The sequence below is a fragment of the Hippocampus guttulatus genome, chromosome 13 (genome assembly GCF_054856545.1).
Source record: "Hippocampus guttulatus isolate MCC_2025c chromosome 13, RoL_Hgut_1.0, whole genome shotgun sequence".
Taxonomy (NCBI): Eukaryota; Metazoa; Chordata; class Actinopteri; order Syngnathiformes; family Syngnathidae; genus Hippocampus; species Hippocampus guttulatus.
In genome coordinates this window covers 15,248,306-15,267,352 of record NC_141273.1, presented here as the reverse complement: position 1 = coordinate 15,267,352, position 19,047 = coordinate 15,248,306, and the positions used below count along the sequence as shown (strand labels likewise).

The 19,047-nt window shown below is 44.1% G+C and overlaps 4 protein-coding genes across 8 annotated transcripts; all 4 read right to left on the bottom strand.

Annotated features, from left to right (window-relative positions):
* Positions 1-60: 60 nt before the first annotated feature.
* On the bottom strand, positions 61-6,383 carry dnajc5gb (DnaJ (Hsp40) homolog, subfamily C, member 5 gamma b). Of its 3 annotated transcripts, none has more exons than XM_086127238.1 (6): positions 6,200-6,383; positions 5,009-5,143; positions 4,170-4,383; positions 3,787-3,940; positions 3,054-3,131; positions 61-1,823 (listed from the first exon to the last, which is right to left on the bottom strand). In XM_086127238.1, the coding sequence occupies exons 2-6, from the start codon at positions 5,116-5,118 to the stop codon at positions 1,726-1,728; spliced, it is 654 nt and encodes a 217-aa protein (XP_085983364.1). In that variant the 5' UTR covers positions 5,119-5,143; positions 6,200-6,383; the 3' UTR covers positions 61-1,725. The 3 variants fall into 3 exon arrangements, with proteins under 3 accessions (XP_085983364.1, XP_085983363.1, XP_085983365.1); XM_086127237.1 differs by having other exon boundaries at positions 5,009-5,128; XM_086127239.1 differs by lacking the exon at positions 3,054-3,131 and having other exon boundaries at positions 5,009-5,128.
* Positions 6,384-6,458: 75 nt separating this feature from the next.
* Positions 6,459-10,891, bottom strand: cenpo (centromere protein O). The gene is made up of 6 exons (XM_086127541.1): positions 10,783-10,891; positions 10,474-10,625; positions 9,357-9,510; positions 8,970-9,241; positions 8,217-8,376; positions 6,459-8,034 (listed from the first exon to the last, which is right to left on the bottom strand). The coding sequence occupies exons 1-6, from the start codon at positions 10,796-10,798 to the stop codon at positions 7,925-7,927; spliced, it is 864 nt and encodes a 287-aa protein (XP_085983667.1). The 5' UTR covers positions 10,799-10,891; the 3' UTR covers positions 6,459-7,924.
* Positions 10,892-11,153: 262 nt separating this feature from the next.
* Positions 11,154-12,327, bottom strand: ankrd66 (ankyrin repeat domain 66). Of its 3 annotated transcripts, none has more exons than XM_086127846.1 (3): positions 12,140-12,327; positions 11,789-12,017; positions 11,154-11,458 (listed from the first exon to the last, which is right to left on the bottom strand). In XM_086127846.1, the coding sequence occupies exons 1-3, from the start codon at positions 12,276-12,278 to the stop codon at positions 11,326-11,328; spliced, it is 501 nt and encodes a 166-aa protein (XP_085983972.1). In that variant the 5' UTR covers positions 12,279-12,327; the 3' UTR covers positions 11,154-11,325. The 3 variants fall into 3 exon arrangements, 2 of the variants coding, with proteins under 2 accessions (XP_085983972.1, XP_085983973.1); XR_015102708.1 differs by having other exon boundaries at positions 11,332-11,458; positions 11,814-12,017; positions 12,112-12,281; XM_086127847.1 differs by having other exon boundaries at positions 11,332-11,458; positions 11,814-12,017.
* A 1,047-nt stretch (positions 12,328-13,374) lies between these two features.
* Positions 13,375-17,565, bottom strand: tdrd6b (tudor domain containing 6b). The gene has a single exon (XM_086127930.1). The coding sequence runs from the start codon at positions 17,563-17,565 to the stop codon at positions 13,375-13,377; it is 4,191 nt and encodes a 1,396-aa protein (XP_085984056.1).
* Positions 17,566-19,047: the final 1,482 nt, after the last annotated feature.

Genomic DNA, 19,047 nt, shown 5'->3' with positions numbered 1-19,047 from the left:
TATCTTGACTGAAAGGGTGTGGGGGGGGGGGGGGGGGGATAATGCTACAAGCAGACTGCATTCAGTGAAACCTGAGTTTATTCAGTCAAAAAAGAAAAAGAAAAAAATAAGGAACAAAAACACCTTTTTACATCATTGGGCAAGTAAATGCGATACTCACGGGAATGTCAAAAAAAAAAAAAAAAGAAGAGACATTCAAGTTATTGACTAAAATGATTTAAATGCATTTCTCATGTCGGACCGCTTGGCACACTCAAATTCAAAGGGGGGGGGGTGTCTTTGAATTTGAGTGAGCCCCCGCAAAAAAACAAAATGATCACATTTGAACTTTATCTCATGTTCATGTCGGATACAGCTAAATTAAAAAAAAAAACTATAGAGTTGGCTTCTACCTCAAAACATGTAATGTCGCCACAAAAAAAATGGAAATAGCAAATGTTTGGCTTTGCACATGATCATAGTGTTTATATTTTACGTATATGCGACTCAAAAGGCTTTGACATTTCAACCTAGACTGCGCTCCAATATTTCCAAGTGAGCTTCATTTGACTTTCTCTCAACTTGAATGAATGCACGTGTCCAGCTATTCAGCATTTCGGTATGTTTTGCACCCTTTTGCTGCTCTCCAACAAGAACCTGAATGATAAACTGCATAAGGCAGAGAGACTGGAGAGTCACAGAAAGGAACATCTTTGATAAATGGATTGCTCGGTTTATGGATCCACGTATGTTCTCAGGTTTCCCAACCATCGAATTCAGCTCACCTGGAAAGGTGAGCGCGCATTTCAGGTTGGGCCAGAAATTTCACACCCAAAGCCCAATTTTCGGCGATGAACAAACAGCATCTTACGATGGGTGACGTTGAATTTCGGACAATTGTGAAACGCTTTCAGTGGCGCCGGTTGCCCGTAGGTAAAGGTGGACACCGTATTTTGGCAAGTGTTGTCAAAGTGCTTGGAGAGGCGTCCGTGACGCTCTCCCAAATAGACATAAAACTGTGCAGAAATTTGGGATCACTGGTCGCTTTGTTCTTATAATGAACCTTTTTTTTTTTGGACAGCAGTCAATGTGACTTGTAAAACTAACATAAGGATGCAGCAAGTTTGCACAAATGAATACAGCACCAAAGACCCGCAAACCTTTGTGAAGGAATAGTGCACCACGTAGATATATTGCGATCCATTTTGGTGCGCCGTTTTTGTTTTACCCACGGAATTCATATAGGGGACGATTGGAAACGTCCGCCCCCCTGCAAGAATGATGACGAAAACTCTCGACTATTCTCCATCTACCAGCAAACTACAAAACAGATGGACAAACGGAGCGCTATGGATTGTTTTCACTGCTATGAATATATAATAAGCAACACGGAGGGAGAGGAAAAAACTGTCAATGTAATTTTTAAAAATATATTATACAACATTCAATAAAAGTGTACACTTCGTTTTGGCCCAACCCTGTGTAAGGGTCATTCTAACAGTGCTAAGACAAAAAAAAAAAAAAAAAAAGGAAATCTGGTGGCGGCGGCCTGCAGCTTTCTGCACAGTTCCTTATAAAACATGAGAGGATCCAAAAGCATACCCTGTGGCACAGAAAAACAACCCCCAAACAACTGCTGCTGTAAACAAAGGAAGCCCCTCTGAGAAGTCGGAGTCCCGATTAAAAAAAGGAAAAAAAAATAAGAATTGGATCCAAACTTCTGAAATGGGGGGCGTTTCGGGGCATTCATTCCTCGACCGTCAGATGCACGGCGGCTGGGGTGGCGGCAGAAAAGGTGGAGCCGTTGCTGGCGTGGGGCTGATTCACGATGGGCGTGTCCTCGCCTGCAGTGGTACAATGAATCAAAATCAAAAATGAAGTTTTCAAGTACCTCGAGGCTTAAGGAAAAGAACATTTAATTGTGACACTGGGTCTAAAAGTGACTTGGTGGGAGTAATGTGCGGGTCATAACTGTCTAGTTTCGAGTAGGCAAGGGGCGATTACTGCTTTCACAATTTGGAGTAGTTCTATAAAGTCAAGCTAATCCTGTCTGTCATCGGTAATGAGCTAATGGGATTTCTCAGGCCAGGGGTCGGCAACCCAAAAAACCATATTGGACCAAAAAAAAAACAAAAAACAAATATGTCTGGAGCCGCAAAAAATTAAAAGCCTTATCATGAAGGCAACACAAGTTGTACGTATCTGTATTTGCTATATTAGCCTACTATCAAAATGACTAAATTGGCCTTTTTGGATCAACCAACCCCCCGCGATCGACCCGTTACCGCACACCCACGCATACACACGCACTTACGCATGCAGAAATGTTGAAATTTAATATTGATTCTACACATTTGTACAGCATTGGAAAACGTTAAGAATGTTTGTATCATGTTTGTCATCCTACAGAAACCATATAAAAACAAAAAAATTCCCTCTCCCATCTTTTTCCTTTTTCAAGAATTTTTGAAAAAGCTCCAAAGGGTGGCGCTGAAGAGCCACAGGTTGCCGACCTCCGTCTTAGGCGTTTGAAAGGCTGTTTGCAGCGCGAGCCGTCTCTTTGAAGTTAATTTTGGACAGTCGCTTTTTTCCGGCGAGTAGAGGAGACGGGTGAGTCCCGCGCAAAGGAGGAGGGAGGGAGCAAGACGTAAAGTTCCAAGTGTGCCCCCACTTTTATGTCATTCTGTGACTCCCCACAACCTGCTGATGACACTCCAAAGCTCACATCTGGGGGGGGGGGTTCTTTCAAAATAAAAGGCACACTATCTTGAAAATACAGAACAAGACTTGAAAAGACATGCAGTTCAGGTTTAGGTCAAGTCTCATGCGTAGCAAGTCAAAGTCAACTCAAGTCTTCCAAGTTTTCGCCAAGTAAGGCACGAAATTGCTGACTCAAGTCGGACAAGTCGAGTCACGTGACTTGAGTCAAGTATGACGGCAACAGTCGCCTATTTAATGTCTAGTTGAATTATTTTTTTTAAATTAAGGTCTGTGGCATTAAACAAGCGTCAATCTTTTGTGAGCTGCCCGTTTCTGAAAATGTGCCGACACGCAGGTGTTGAGCCCAACTTTACCTGACGCGGCGTCACCTTTGCCGGAAGCGTCGACGGTGGCAGACGAGCTCGGCTGAATAACAATTACAGTGTCTCGTGCTGTGAAACATCACACAACACAATTCAGAAAGCCTCAAATTTTGAAATAAGTCAGTACCAGAGGTCTGAAATATCCCAGTTTTTGTGAATGCACCTTCTCGAGCTAGTGAGTGCAGAGCTGTAAGAACTAGTGGGGCAAATGACATGCATTTTTTTAAGGACAACGACGATATTTGGCATATTAAGATTCGTAAAACCAATTTTTAAAACATTAATAAAATAACTTATTTTCTGGTCCCTTAACGCCTACAATAAAGACACGAATTAGAGGCAGAATATTTGACAGTTTTACTAAACTTTTTCCTTCGGTATTTAATTATTATTTTTTTTGTTGATTTTCTTTGTCTTATGCTGTAATGTGTTAATTTTGCAATTTATTTTTTTAAACGGCAAAAAAAAAAAAAAGTGAATAAAAAGGGGGTTGTCAATTTTGTATGACCGCGCAGACAAAAAACAACAACAACAACCGTGTCAGAGGTAAAACATTTCTTCATTTGCAGTGAATGCTGCATTAAGGAAATCTTTTCAAGGCGCAGGGTGAAGAACCAAATCAAGCCTTGAAACTTCCCACTTTTTCTTGAATGCAGCACGCAGGAAACTTTCTCGTAAACTCGCACGGTGACCAAAGTCGGCAAGACGGAAAGCTGCGGCTCACCTTCCTCCTGCTCTCTGATCTCCGCCTCCAGGTCCTCTGGGTCCACGTAGAAGTCTCTTTCTTCGTCCTCGGAGGATTTGCACTTGCCGCAGCAGAAACAGCAGCAGCAGCAGCAGCAACAGCACGTGAGGATGCCGCAACAAAACAGCAGGGCCTGAAGCGGCATCGTGCGAAATCAAGTGTCAATACTTGGGGGGGTAGAACGCTACAATGTTACGTCGGTGCTTTGCACCATGGAGGGCGTTACCGATAGAGCCCAGTATGCAGCGATTCTGCGAATATGTAAAATTTTCAGCGACGACGTGACTCGGTGAATTTGTGAATTGCAAATATGTGGGGATTCACAAAACCGTTTTGCCCCGGGTTTTTAGGCTGCAACTCACTTTGAACCAGCACTTGGACATGAGGAAGTAGTACTTGACGCTCTCTTCGCCAAACTGCTCGGCCACATAGAGGCCCATGGAGCCGTACTCGTCGTAGATCTTACGCTTGTTGTCGTCACTCAGGATGGAGTTGGCGTTGTTGATCTCCTTGAACTTGTCTGCCGCTTCGGGGTTGTCGGGGTTCTTGTCCGGGTGGTGCCGCAGCGCCAGCTTCCTGCGGGAGACACCACCACGGAAAGAATCAGACCATACCAGCCTTTGTGAGTGAAGACTTCAAATCGGTAAGAAGCGAAAGCGGGTCTGGGCAAAGTATGGCCCAGCATGCTCTTCAAACATTTTAAGTTATTTCGCCCAAATTGGTTAAATAACTACATTTATTTATATTCCAAAAGCTTTACTTTGAAAAACAATGGTCAACTCCATTTCTGATTTTCGGACATGTGACAGACCAAACTAGTGAATCTTAAGTCATGTTTGTGAATTTTCTGCACTGTCAATTTGAAATATTGTAATGCCTCCAGGTTGCCTCCTCCTCCTCCTTTCTTCAAAGGGCTTGTGGTTATTGGTTGCATTTATTTTCATATATAAACAGTGTTTCACGTCACTTGTGTGACAGCTAAGAATGTTAAAATGCAACTTAAAACATTGCCTCTGCAGTGAACCAAGTTTTAATGATGGTGCCAGTTTAAATTCAGAACATATGGATTCACTTCATATGAACGAAACAACTTTATTTATCGTGGGAACATTTTTGGAGGGGTGAAAGGCATTGTTAACGACTACGACAATGAGTTTTAAGAAAGAAAAAAAACGGTGTCATTTGACACAGTCAAACCCACCTGTAGGCCTTTTTTATCTCATCGGGCGATGCTCCCTTCTGCAAGCCCAGGACTTTGTACAGGCTGTCCCCTGCCGTGGACATTTTGCGAGGTTTGTTGGGGTCGTCCATGTTGGAGGTTCTGGTGAAATGAACACTGTCATGTCAAAAAGAACGCAAGACAACATACCTTTTTAGTTTATGCAAGTTAAATGAGGAAGTCAATGAACTAACTAAAAAAAAAAAAGGAAGTACCGTAAAACTTCATGTAGACATCTTACTTTACAAGCGTGTCCACAAAGTCTAATTTCTTGCTACATAAGAAATGGATGATGTTTTAGGTACCCCAGTGAGTCTGAAAGTTGTCACACTGTGTTTGCGCAGCATTGGATACAGCATGTTTGTGGGCTCATTTTCAAAACGTTTCCAGGCTATAAAGGAGGATCCAGTTCACTTGGAAACGGATATCACTCCCCTGAACGTTCTCTTTAGATCAATTATGCCATTTCAACATTAATTAAAGAAACTGGGCTAGAAATCAAGTGTGTCTTGATGTGCTTTGTGCAATAATGATGCCCATGTGAAGGTTTATTAAATTTGTCAAACACTTCAATCTGAAGACCTCATTTGGTAATAGTTTCCAAAGCTTTGTCTATTTATTTGCTTCTGTAATAAACGTGCAAGAGTTTAATGAACTCCTGTACCTTAAATCAATGTTTTACACCCACAGTGTCACGGGATCAGCAGGTGTGCCGTGGGGAAATTCATGTATTTTGGTTCGTCGATGTGAGCTAACGACATGTAGTGACGGACTGGGGGTGCATGATTAACTTGTCTGTTTCTTTACATAGACTTTTAATGAGATTTAAGCGTGGTGGCGAGATTTAGCGAATGTGTGCCTGGACAAAAAAAAAACACTACTTTGAATAATGGTTACCGGTATTTTATCATATTTTTTCTAACTGTCACTTCTGTATAAAAGATGAGGGTTAGATTATACACTTTCAGTTTCGACCTCCACCACTTCTTACTAGCCACTGAATCAAAACTTACATTGAAGTAAAAAGAGCAAAGTATTTCAGTTTTGAACCGGACTTTAATCTGACTAAAATGCTTATGGGTACTATGTCAAACACTGCTGCCGGGCTGAACTTTCGACACGGTGCTAAGCTAACTTTAGCACAACTGTAGCCATAAGAAAGTAGACGCTTACCCTCTGGACGAATTAATAACGAAATTTTGGGGATCAATTCATCGAGTCCAAATATTCTCCACCGGCTGTCTTTTCGACTTAGACCCAAGGAGTGTCGTTGACATGCGGGTTATTATTTCACTAATACACCGGCGTCCTCCACATCATGACTGAGTGGGAGAGGCTGGAGCAGCAGTTAGCTAAAAAGACGAGTTAGCAAAGCGCTGTCACAGCGAACAAGGAAGTACATACCGGGAATTACGTCATTACGGAAAGATGCGGCAAGTTGCCTTTTATGTTTTTTTTAGGATTCAGAACATATAAACACAACAGCCAGTGTAGTGGTGACAAAGACAGAGGTAAAGAATATATAAATAAAAAGCACGCATATACAAAGTGTGGTGTTTCATCCAAAAGTTCCAATATACTGTATTAACCGAATTCATTTGAAACACAAAAATTACGCTTCCGACCAACATATCGACATTTATGAATACTGTATGCCATTTACCCACGGCAAGGTTGGATTTTTGCTCTTTAAAAAGGTCCTACATTATTAAGAAAAACAAAAATAATTTTTTAGAAGCTAATAAAAACATCTTTAATTGGGGTGCTCTAACTTCTATCGTGAATGTAGGCTATAAGTAACAGACTTGGCTGATGTAGCTTTTTTTAAAGAAATGGTTTTATTTTTCGAAAATATATTTTTATTTCTAACCTAAAACCATACGATTTTGGCAATTGTGTCAAATACAGTATTTCTCCATTACTTTTTCTAACAACATACAAGAAACCCCAATGGATTATGTATTTTCATTATTACACGTAGAATTTTAATTTAGCACTTTTTTCTTTTTCCTCCCGAAATATATTTGACTTTTTCCCGATATTTGTATTTTCTGTTAGTACTTCTGTAATATTCATTTACTTTTCTAATGAACTAGTCAAACAATTTTGTATCGTGTAATGTTTTCAGTGTTTTTTTAAAAAAATTTGTTTGCTAGTATTTTTCATGTATTTTTTTTCTCCCAAAGCAGTCAATTACAACACTTTTATCTGTACAGCAACACAAGACCCCGAAGGCCACTTGAAACACAATCTAGCAAGGTTCGTGCCACTGCAAGATTACCGCCAACCTCAAACACAATGGGTATATTACATTACACGCAGCGACAGAGCCATAGCAGCAAATGGCTTTGGTCTGAGAAAACACGGGGTTAAAACAAAAAAAGCATTGACAGAAACGCTCCATAAGGACTAATGGAGCCAAGAGTGGTACAGCTGAGGGTGCTCAACCAGAAGGACGAACGAGATTTTCGTCTCAAGCTGGACCAGCTGGAAAAAGAATTCAGGTACACCTGCCGAATGCTGCAACGACGACAACACTGGCTGCGAAGCGAGCGTAGGCGGGTGCTGATGGTGAAGGCTTGCGAGCCCAAAGCCACGGTGGACGTGGCCATGAAGGAAATAATCACCCTCGTTGACGCCGAGGTTCCGAGGTCCGTGTCGGCACCCCTGGCGAGCAGCGGGGGAGTACGTCTGCGGAGGAGCTTGTCGTTTGTGCAAGTGAAAAGCATCGCCGCCATCGACACCATATCGGAAAGGGAGATGGAGAAGCGGCGGCGGGAGGCTCGGGAGCAGGTGGAGAAGACAAGGCTCATTCAGAGGGAGCGCTTGCACGATAAGGTGACGGAATTCATTCAGAGGCTCCAGGACAAAAACGATAAGCGGGAGTGTGTATGACGCCTAACCGATGCAATCCATATTTTTCATGGCGCCCAAAGCTTTGTGAACTGGCGTCTCCATGAGAAGCTTGCGGTTGTTTTTCCACCTGGAAGACTCCAGAAGTTTCTTGTCTGGAAAAAGACGAAATTGCTCATGATATCAGAGAGTGACATTTAAGTCTTTTCCCTGACAGATTTTGCAGCCCATTCTGATCAAATAAGTGTGCTTTACTCAATTTCCGCTCTAAAATTCATTACTATGGACAATTTAGAGCCTTCGATGATGTTTTAAAAGTCCTCTTTCAGTCACCCACCTTCACAGTCAAAGTGGACCCCCTTGGGCAGACATCTGGTGTGGTCCGTATAGTTCAGGGTGCAGAGTAGTGACGTCTTCTCTCTTGGCGTGCTCAACAAGAGCACCAGGATGGAACACAGCATGTTGCTCTCCATCACCGTCACCGATGGATGGAGCTCCTGAGTAAACAAGGCCACACTTCTATTCCGAGTGGGTTTTTTTTTGTTACGGTTTATTTTTTCAAATTCTGATTATTTTTTAAAAAAAATTTTGTGGTTGACAAACTTCTGTTCCACACTTCAGCTCATTTAACAGTAGGTATAAGGAAAATGAGTGGAAATGTGAAGATTTACTTTGTAAGTCAATTTACAGTGCGCATCCCCAAATTTTCTACCTATGCCCATAAAATTTCAAGATCGGGGCCACTGTACCCCTCGTAAAAATTTTTAGCATGCAGCCCCGAGTGGGTGTGCTTACTTGACCGCCAAAATCAAAATGAAACATTGTTTTCAGTGTTGCCGTCTAGTGAGGATATGTTGTAAAGCCAGGATGGGTATGCTGTGTGTCAGTGTGAAAATGTACACAACTAACTGGATTCCGTGTACAAGAAAAAAGCACCTCCTTTACGCATCTGTTGCGGCCATGATTCGTCAATTTTGCGGGAACTCCAAATTATCTCTAATTGTGGAATGCGGTGGCGCTGGGTCGGTTGGGGAAAAGCAGATCCATGGCGCGTGATTTCGCCGTACCAGGGAGAAAACGAGAAAGTCACCTTAACAAGCCTCAGCTGCTGCCTGCGGCCCGCGAAGGCGTTGAGGCGTGTCATGAGCGGGTCCAGGAAGCCCCTGAGGTCCTTCTGCCGACCGGCCGGCTCGCAAAGCTCGCCCAGTGGGATAAACGGCGGCACATTGTGGCGACTGATTTTCAGCGTCGGCCTGACGTCCAACTCCATGTTGTACGTTTCCAGATAGACGCCCTCGTAGGCAGTCGACAGAGTCACACAGATGCCTCTCCCCCTGCGGATCTTGGTGATGTCGTAGCCACCTAGTAATTTAAAAAAAAGTGTACATGTACTGTATATATATAAAATAAGGGAGGGGGGGTACTTTTTATTTTATGGCCTGTTGCTGAGTCCAAGTAGTGAGTAATGGAAGCATACCAATGATGTGATGAGCATACAGAAGCTGTTTCAGCTGCATTACTCTGGCAATCAGATGCAAAAGTTGTTCATTCTTGTTGTCTCCAGTCTCCATTTCTTCTTCTGCTGCCGCTGCACCCCGATTGTTCAGTCGCGTCTTGTGTTTTTCAATGTGCTGAGGAGGACATCATTGTCAACAAATTAGTAGAAATCCCTTCTTAGTAGTCATTAATCAATGAAATGGTAATGTGGTAAGAAAAATATGTTTTGCAGTTTGTTTGCGTTTTAGAAAAAGGTTGTGAAGAGAGTCATAATTTGAATGAGTAATGGTCAAAATTTGACATTAAAAAAGTCAAAAACTAAAATCAATATTACATTATTCCTATAAAAAAGAGAAAACCACAACATTTGGATTATATGTATGTGAAAGTATGTTTTCGTGTAAGCTTGTGAATTACTGGGACTTTATATTGTTCTACTACTAAAAAAACAAAACCAAAAAAACCCCCACATAATATACATTATATTTTCAAGTGTAATTTTTGCGAAAAGGTTGCAATCTGAAAATAAAAAATAAAAGAGTCCTGACTAAAACCATATCACAGTTTTGTTGGTTCTTCTGTCATCATTGCGTGGGTGTTAACACAAGTCATTAGACAAATACACATTCACTTTTCTGAAGAATGTTAATTTATTTTGAGATTTGAAAGAATTCACTGGAACCCTGTAATTAGACGAAGCCAACACAGTGATCAACAGTTTGGCCTATTTCCAAACATTTGACAGACGAAACCAGTCCCTGAATCATAGCCAATTTGTTCATAATCAATCTGTTTGTGCATTTTCTGCTCTGTCAATTTCTCTTGTTCTTGAATTAACGTTTGGAATTATTTAGATCTGATTCGTCAATTAATTGAAACGGATTAATATTATAGTAATATAAAAAATTATGAGTTGCAGCCGTGAACCGAATGCAATCAGTTTCTTATTGTGCTTGTTTACAGTGGTCTACAACGCTACATGAACTTATTTAGTGCGTGGCAAAATAACAACTGTTTCTCAGTGCGCTGTAAATAAATGTTGATAATACATAATGTTAATTTCCAGTCAGGTAATGGATTCTCTTCCTTTACTGTACCTTGTGCGCGTGGATCTCGACCTTCAGGCGGTCCCTGTGGACGGTCAGCGCCTTCGCGCGAGCCCGCAGCTCCTCCACGCGACTCCGCTGCCTGGGCTGAATTTGGCGGCTCCTCGCCCGAACCTCCAGCGTACTCAGGTGACTTAAAACTCCTGTGGACCAGAGTGACAGTGGTGGAAAATGGCGCGTGCAGTCAGTCTGTAACCGTCCCTTGTAGCTTTAGCATTAGCATTAACGTTAGCAAACCGGTAAGCGACCGTTGAAACTTTACGCACACGGCTCAACCAACGCCACACGGGTGTCTGTTACCTTTCTCCGGCTCCATGTTGAGAGGGCGTCCGTCACTTTGTTTTGTCGCGGAAATGTCAACTTGCTGTGCATTGACGGGCGTTTCGCAACTAGTTTTGATTTTAGCGGCTTCCGCTCGTCATCGATGAACGCCGCGCCCACCAACGTCAAAGCCGAAAAAGGTTCTCCACTACAAACCCTATTTTCAAACATTCTAAATTCTAAAGAAATGCAAAGTGATGTCATTTAAAAAATATTTTCTCTGTCGTTTTAACATGTTCTTGAAGTTGAAGTTTTTCAGTGTTTAGTTTTCTTACCAAATTTTAAATAGTATCACTTTTGACGTTTAATTAAAATAACAACAAACCAATAAACAAAAATACCCTCGGAGATTATTTTAGGAATGTTTATTTCAAAGTGTGCCATGAGGCTTAATGCGAACTTGAGTCAAATTTCGGTTTAACTCGTCATGTGTGCATGAATAACCATTAATGGCGACAAACAGGCTTCAATTATACATTTTTTGCAACACTGAAAGGGGTGCATTTAAAACACTGGGAAATACTATTTTATCACAAATCTTATTTTTCCTTCACGTTGGTCTTTGCATTGTTCTTCCCACTCTTCATCAGTGTCATCCACAGACAGGCCTTTTTCAGCCACTATTTTGCGGTATGCCTCCCCCTCTGCCTCTGCCCTGCAACAACAATAGAATGTCAAAATGAGACAAAATATGAATTCGAGGGGGAAAAAACTATTTATTTGAGATGTAACGAGGTATTTAACAAGGCGATCACTTTACAATGACGCTATACCACTCTACACTTCCTTGTTAAGAGTATACATGCACCCGATTGGCCGCATGACACGTGTGACATCACAAGAACTACGCTGATGATTGGTTGACATATACCAACTGTCATTGAGTCCATCAAACAAAACCAAATGTGGAATCCAGCCAATACAAAAACCCAACGGCATGAACGAGACCAGTAGGAATGGATTTCGTTCTGTCAAAAAGTCTTACTTTCTGAGGAATGTGACACACTCACGGTGTCCATAGATTTGGGCGATCCGCACCGGTCTGTCGCCGCCAGAATCCTCCTTGTCCAGGGGGGCGTGGAAGGAGTGCAGCAGCCTCAGGACCGCCAGAGAACCAGCCTCGGCGGCGAAGTGTGCCGCGGTCCTGCCCAGTTCCGTCCTCAGGCACGGCCGGGCTCCGTGCTCGATGAGAAGTCTCGCCGTTTCTACGTCTCCTACTCGAGAGGAAAAGTTGTACAATGCTGCACTATGACGGAAGGACCATAAACTTCAGGAAAGAAAGACTTCAAGCACTGAATATAAGCACACCTGAGACTTTGTCCTAAAAAAATGTTACCATTGGCTGCAGCCCAGTGCAGAGGCGTCTTATTGCCCCAGTCCACGTCTCGCTGATTGGGGTCACATTTCTTGCGCCTCAGAATCTCCCAGACCTGATCAAAATCCCCCGCCGCAGCTGCCTGGTGCAACTCTGACATGCTGTCCCAGGTGGTTGCTTGGTAACAGAGTTCAACACACAGTCACAAAGCTGCCAAATCCTCCAGAGCAATGCTGACACCTTCTGGAGGACTTGTGGCAATGGGTGAAGTTCAAGATGTTCGCCTTACAGCTATAGTCAAGTCCACATAAACGAGGGGGTCAGTACCTGCTATCTTTTTTTTAAACCAACAATTTGGATGCATAACCAGAAGGAAAACTGGACCAAGATTTAGGGCATTGCTTCATAAATTGATACGGTGGTATCTGGTTTAAGTGCTTGGTTTGAAACCTGAAGTCTTAAAGCAGGGTACTCGCAGATTTTTTCCCCACTTTTTTTTTTTTATAATGAGAGACCTCACAAAAAAACAATGAAAAAATGGACAAGTGTGTTCTTACGACCCTATAGTGTGTGATGACCAACGCACACATAACTAACCAGTCAGATTTTTTTGTTTCCAACCAGGGACTGCTGCAGGATTTTTTTCTCTCTCTGCTGTCTATTTGGTATCATTAAATGATTAGAAATCAAAACTAAACAACGATAAAGCAATACCACACGAGAGGGTTGTATTGACAAATCTTTTTTAAACGGACTCAGTTAGTGGTTCTATCATTATTTTCCAAAGTAAAATCAAATGTTTTCAAATGTCTTATTCTGATCATAATCTGAGAGTATTTACTGTTGCGAGGGTGAAATAAAAGGATTTTGCAAATGTTAAGCACTAAACGACTGGCCCCAAACGATGACTCGCTTATTAAAATAGTTGTCGATTGACTTGATAACAGATTACCTGTCGATGAATTTTGACACCTCTAGTTTGCAAAACATGCCCTTTATTTACTTAAATGACTAACGACAACATGACCATATATACTCGCAGCAAGTAGCGACCCGTTGGTTGTTACGACGACCAAATCGTTGCCACGGTCGACAATCACGGGGACTCTGCAGTTCTCTGCATACAACTTGACGCTCGACACCACCGGCGTCCCGCAGGGTAGAAAGCATCCCAGATTTATTTTGGAGAGATTTTGTCTTCCTGTACATATTTGCATTTCCGACCAACTGGCTTCCCTCGTAGGGAATGGAAGATGTTATTGAGTGGTTGGTTTCCAGTATTTCTGCATTGCTGCATTGACAGACGCTCCCTCGCTTTCAATTTCCACCACATGCTGAGGAAGCATCATGTCCGAATGCTCTGCTATATGGGACACCACCACGTGGAGAGGTTTATCCACCAGAAGATCGTAGAAGTGGTCATAAACTTCATTCTCCCAGGTGCCCCTCGACTGGTCAAACCCGCTCAAAGAGCACAAAGAGGCCTGAGGCGTCCACTCCTGCAAAATCGGAGGGAGACGTCTCACATCTTTCACGTCCACGTCGGATTCGTTGCCGTAGTCGATAAACACAACGTGGACTTGATCTTCCTCTCTGCTCAAGATCAACGCTCGATACCACTGGTTGTCGGCAGAAAAGAGTGCCAGGCAAGGGCCGCCGGGTCCAAAGGTGCTTGCGGACGATGGATCCTGCGCCGCTTGTCCCGCTTCCTGCGCCAGTCGCGCCAGATTGCCGAGGACCTCCGTGTTGGCAAACTGACACCAGAAAAAATGGGGTTCCACAATACAAGAAGCATAGACCTCCATTTTGTTCGAGGGGATGTTTGGCCTCTTGTATGAGAATGCTTTTGCATCTTCCTCAAGATGGCTCGTGCTTGGGTAAGATGGTTGAGGGGGACCGCCCGCCGTTGGCAACTTTTCAACCTCGGTCTCTGTGGAAATGGGTTTCCAGTATCTTTGCATGGCCTCGTTCAAATCTTGACCTGCGCACTGGATTTTTACAGAGTGTTCCTGAAGGCCAATCTCCGAATGTTCTTGCGCACCGAGCACGGTCACGGAGAGGACCTTATCCACCAGGAGATCGTAGAAGTCGTCGTAAACCCGATCGTCCCAGGATCCCTTGGACTCATCAAATCCATCCAAAGAACACAAAAAGGCCTGAGGGGCATGTTCCGTCAGAGAGCTGGGGAGGTATCTCACGTCTTGAACGTCCACCTCAGATTCATTCCCATAGTCCACAAAGAGGACGCAGACCGCGCCGTCGGTCCGCCGAAGAACTTGTGCGCGATGCCACTGGGAGTCAGCGGAAAAGAGGGCGAGGCACGGACTGCCGGGATCCAAATATTTGGGGACCTCTACGTCCTTTAGAGTCTCACCTATGCTCTGGGTGAGTCTTGACACCGCGTCCAGGTTTTCGGCGCAGGCGAACTGACACCAGAAGTAACTGGGTCCCACGATGCAGGAGGCGTACATCTCTTGGGGCGTGCGGTGTCGTATGCTTGGGGGGTGGTATGCGGAGCTCTTTTCGTGCGGCGGCGGCGCGACGGCATCGTCGCGATGGAAGTCTTTCGGGGTCTCTGTCGCAACCTCAGCAGTGGCATTCGAACGTGCGCTTTCCTCGTTGAGCACCGTTTCTTCACAATCTTGTCCGAGTTCAGCAGACACGTGTGGAGACGTTTCCAACGGTCGCTCATCCGAAGCACAAGTTCCCTTGCCGTCGGGATCGTTATTTTGCTCTTGTAGTTTTGATGTACAAGTGAGTTCTTCAGGTAACGAGTCCTCATGTGTTGGGTCGAGCCGTTCTGAGGCAACCTCGTGGTTGGCCGGTAGATCTTGACCGGCGGTCTTGACTCGTTTTGCGCGCGCCACCTTTTCTCTGACAATTACGTTGATATTCAGCAGCCCTTCAAATAATTCCACCAGTAGCTTCCCACCATCGCCTTTGGCCACCACAGAAACAGTCACAGCGGCGGCGGCGGCGGCGTGATTTGCAAACCACCGGTTGACCTCTTGCGGTACGTCAGCCGGAACACCGAAAAGTCCGAGGTGAACGGCGAGTACGGGGACGGACTTTGCCACGCTCGCACCGGCAGGCAAAGGTTGAACGTCAGATGCTTTCACCGTCAGGGCGTTGCCATAGTCCACGAAGAGCACCTTGAGATCCGGAGATGTCTGCGCCACTTTTCCCCGGTGCCATTCATCGTCATCATACCGCGCAAGGCAAAGGCCATCGCACCCGACGGGGTCGGCCGAACACCGCCGCTTGCCGACTATCTGCTGAACGTCTGCCTTCACTTTGTCAAGCAAATGAGAATTTCTGTTCAGCTGGCAGAAGAAGCGATGCACCGTCTCTGACGAGGTTATCCGCGCCTTCTCTTTTGTGCCCGGCTCCATATCGAATGCGGAATATTTATACGTGGGGACGAGAGATGACAAACCGCAAGCGCTTTGGGATGGCGTTTCAATGTCGACCATAATAACCGGCCGGCCCTCTTCGTCACAAGTCATGCGTTTTACCGTGCATTTGAATCCAGTCTGTTGAGAACCGCCTGCCGCTAAAAACCTTTGAAACTCGTCTGATACCGAATCGATCCATGAAGAATTTGCTTTTCGGTCGACGAGGCAACACCGAAAGGCCTGCGGTTCCAGCTGCAGGAACTCCGGGTCGATGGGGCACACGTCTCCGAGGGGCACACTTCGCGTACCGCCGTAATCCAAAAACTGCACCTCCACTTCAGGGGAATGATGACTACTAATGATTCTTGCCCTGTACCACAAACCGTCTTCCGGGTTACGAGCGACGCAGGTGGACTTCATGGGCAGAGGCTGGACGGAGGCGTAGCGGTTTTGCAGATCTCCCATCAACCGTCGCAGAGTCTCGCCGTTTTTAGTGCTTTGACACCAGAACTTCTGAGGACCGTCGACGCAGGACACAGTCACCTCCAGAGTACTTCCAACAGACAACACATGTTCATGAGGACAAATTTCAGAAATATCTTGGTCATCAATGGTGTTCCCGTCACCGGGAACAGAAGGGAGAGCGTCTACGTGGTCAGTATCTGGTCTATAATCTGTACTCGATAAAGCTTCTTTCAGTGACGTCTCGATATTTAAGTTCACAAGGTTCTGAAGGTGTGGCTCCTGCTCCTGTGACAAGGCTTCAATCTGGAATTCTGGCTGCTGTCCTTCAACCCGAGTAGGCGGGACACCTTCCGCTTCCTCCTTCAAACTTTTGTTTATGCATGATGGGACATTTCCAGCATAGAGAGTGACGCTATAAGTCTCTTGGAAACGCTTCTCCAGCTTGGCCACAAATGTCTTGTTCAACAGTACCGATTTCAGATATTCATTCTGCTTTGCCGTCCAACCGCTGCCGTTCAGCCCATGTAGGGAGAAGTGATACGTGACCACGGGCATCTTCAGGAATTCCCTCCCCACGTGTCGGATGCATCCCACCGGAACAAGCTCGGTTTTCCCAACATCTACGTGCGTAACTTCCACAAGTTTGTCGTCGGTTCCGATGCTTCGCTTGAGCAGCGAGCGATACCACGTGCCGTTGTTCCCTCTGGCAGCGCACGGTTCTCCGCAGGTTTGCGGTCGTTGCCCTCTGGGATCCGAGGACTCCTTGTAGAACTGTTGGATCTCTTCTGACAGTGTTTCCAATGCTTTGGAGTAAATCTGCAGATTGCAAAATATGTTCTGGGGATCGGCGACTTCTGTTACGTTAACCGTCTCGTAGATGCCACAGAGCAGCTCGGGTTGGACGTAGCGGTCATCGAGGTGGTCATTAGCACTCTGATCTTTGGTCACCTTACAGAGAGTAATGGGTGCGTCATCTTCGGGTGGAGTCAGGCATTCAAGAATAACTCCTTTGAACTCATCTGCCGGGAGCTTCCTCATAGCACCGAGGGTGCACATACGCTTCGAGACGAAAGGTATGTCAAGGAGAACGGTCCTGGATGGCATCAGGACGTGCTGGACCACACCTTTCAGCGTCTTTTCAGGCAAGGACGACAAAAACTTGGAAGCTTCTTTGGGCCAGTTCTCCTTGAGTGACATGACGTTGGCAAGGATACAAAATTCTATTTCAGGAGGGAGGAAGAAGCTGTCAGACTGGCCCCACGCCAGAGCATCCCATGTGCTGACGCAAGGTTGTCCTTGATCGATAAGGAAGACCCCGCACGTGTCACTTTCTATGGACATGATGCGAGCCCTGTGCCACACGCTGCTGCTGCAAACCAGACACAGATCCCCCGTTTTTCCTTCGGAGCCACAAAACTTCCTTTCTGGAAGCTGGATCCGCTTCTTCATCTGCTGGTAGGCATGTTTTCTGTTGACGTCAAAGTTGACCCACAGTTCCACGAGACCACATTTTGAGTTCGGGTTGACCTTCCTGATCTCGATGGTTACTTCAGATCCTGGTGTCGGGAGCCCGGGAATGGAACACATTGTGGGGTTCAAATGGACCTGGAAAGCAAAGCAATGTTAGATCACATCAAAACGTAATTATATTGTTAGGCTGGATGGATTTACACTGCAAGTGTAGAAAACAAAATAAACAAACAACGTTCATTCTAATATTCATTTTGCATTTTTTCTAAACAAAAAAAAAGGAGCAATTCTAATACCATCAACCGGATCGGTAAGCATTATCATTAAGAATACCGGTATTTTTAAAATCTTAACAATACTCGTCCTTAATCAAGAATTGATGAAATGATAGCTAAATTGCATATCCCAATGAGTGTCCATGTGATACAAAACCCACTCATGATACGCCGGCTCTCTCCTGGTCCACAATTTAAAAAATCCCTATATGCAATACAAACAAACATGAACAGGATGAAGCGTGTTGCTATGTGGACAATGTGATAAAACTGCTTTTTTGTCTCTGTTGTTTTTCAACCCAGCACAATACAGTACTTTTTTTTTTTAACTTTCCAATACAGTATGTACAGTAAGTTTTTTTTTACTACATTTCAGTTGTATTCAAATTTGTAGAACAGTGGAGTAGAATACGATGGGATTTAAACAACAGCCTTTTAAAATATTTAAATGAATTTTTTAAGCAACATACTGTATGTGCACTAGATTTTAAATTAACCATCAATAAAATTACATTTTTCAATATACAAGTACAATTAAGATACAACCCGAGCATGTTAAAATGCCTTATAGTAATCAATTATATATCTTCAATATCATCATCATTATTATTACTGGTCTATAAAATATTTTGAGAAGAAAATACAGGACACAATTGAACCTTAAATATGAATTGTTCCCCCCTGCCCCCCCCCCCAAAAAAAATCTATAACAGTTTTCAAAAATCGGAGCAAGTGAATGCCATGCATTCCTCATTTAAGAAACCGTTCTGCAGACACAGAGCATCAACCTTGCTTATTATTTTGTCCATTTTAAGTTGTTATTTTACGATCCTCTTCCGTATTATTCAGCCCTTCTAGACTCGTTTAAATGACTGAAAGAAGAGCGAACATGAGAATAGTTCCCCGAGCAAACAGTTGCTACTCCTAGTGCAAGCTAACTCTACCTCCAGTTTTTCTCAGTAACTGACAGTTGTAAAACACAAGTAACTGTACTCACATTGCTTTATGGGCCTTTTGGTTTTTGTTGCTTCGAAACAGACCTTGTTAATGATCAGGAAAAATAAACAGTATTTGAGTGTTCAAAACGTTGTCGTTTGTCTCCGAGAGTGCATTTGAAATTGCACATCGAGTAAGCGTGCGCGTAGTAGGCGGGGACGTACGCGGACACAGGTGAACGGCGAGCCAATCACATTCAAGTCTCGCAGCTGATTGACACTCAACGCGGACGCTTCCAAATTGAAAGTCTTAGTGACGTCATGTTTGTCTTTCGTCAGGAGGGTGACATTTATTGTTTTGTTTTATTTTGAAAAGGGGGGGTCATATT

Bases quoted from the DNA above. Each gene is read 5' to 3' on its own strand.
- dnajc5gb (XM_086127238.1), bottom strand. From the start codon at position 5,118: ATGGACGACCCCAACAAACCTCGCAAAATGTCCACGGCAGGGGACAGC. The intron at 4,384-5,008 runs GTGGGTTTGACT...TGTCTCCCGCAG, and splicing joins GAGATAAAAAAGGCCTACAG to GAAGCTGGCGCTGCGGCACC. The intron at 1,824-3,053 runs GTAAAGTTGGGC...GTACCACTGCAG, and splicing joins CAAAGGTGACGCCGCGTCAG to GCGAGGACACGCCCATCGTG.
- cenpo (XM_086127541.1), bottom strand. The intron at 9,511-10,473 runs GTACAGTAAAGG...TGTCCTCCTCAG, and splicing joins TCGAGATCCACGCGCACAAG to CACATTGAAAAACACAAGAC. The intron at 8,035-8,216 runs GTGGGTGACTGA...GTCTTTTTCCAG, and splicing joins GGTCCACTTTGACTGTGAAG to ACAAGAAACTTCTGGAGTCT.
- ankrd66 (XM_086127846.1), bottom strand. From the start codon at position 12,278: ATGTCAGAGTTGCACCAGGCAGCTGCGGCGGGGGATTTTGATCAGGTC. The intron at 12,018-12,139 runs GTAACATTTTTT...CCTCTCGAGTAG, and splicing joins GCACTGGGCTGCAGCCAATG to GAGACGTAGAAACGGCGAGA. The intron at 11,459-11,788 runs GTAAGACTTTTT...TTGTTGTTGCAG, and splicing joins TGTGTCACATTCCTCAGAAA to GGCAGAGGCAGAGGGGGAGG.
- tdrd6b (XM_086127930.1), bottom strand. From the start codon at position 17,565: ATGTGTTCCATTCCCGGGCTCCCGACACCAGGATCTGAAGTAACCATC.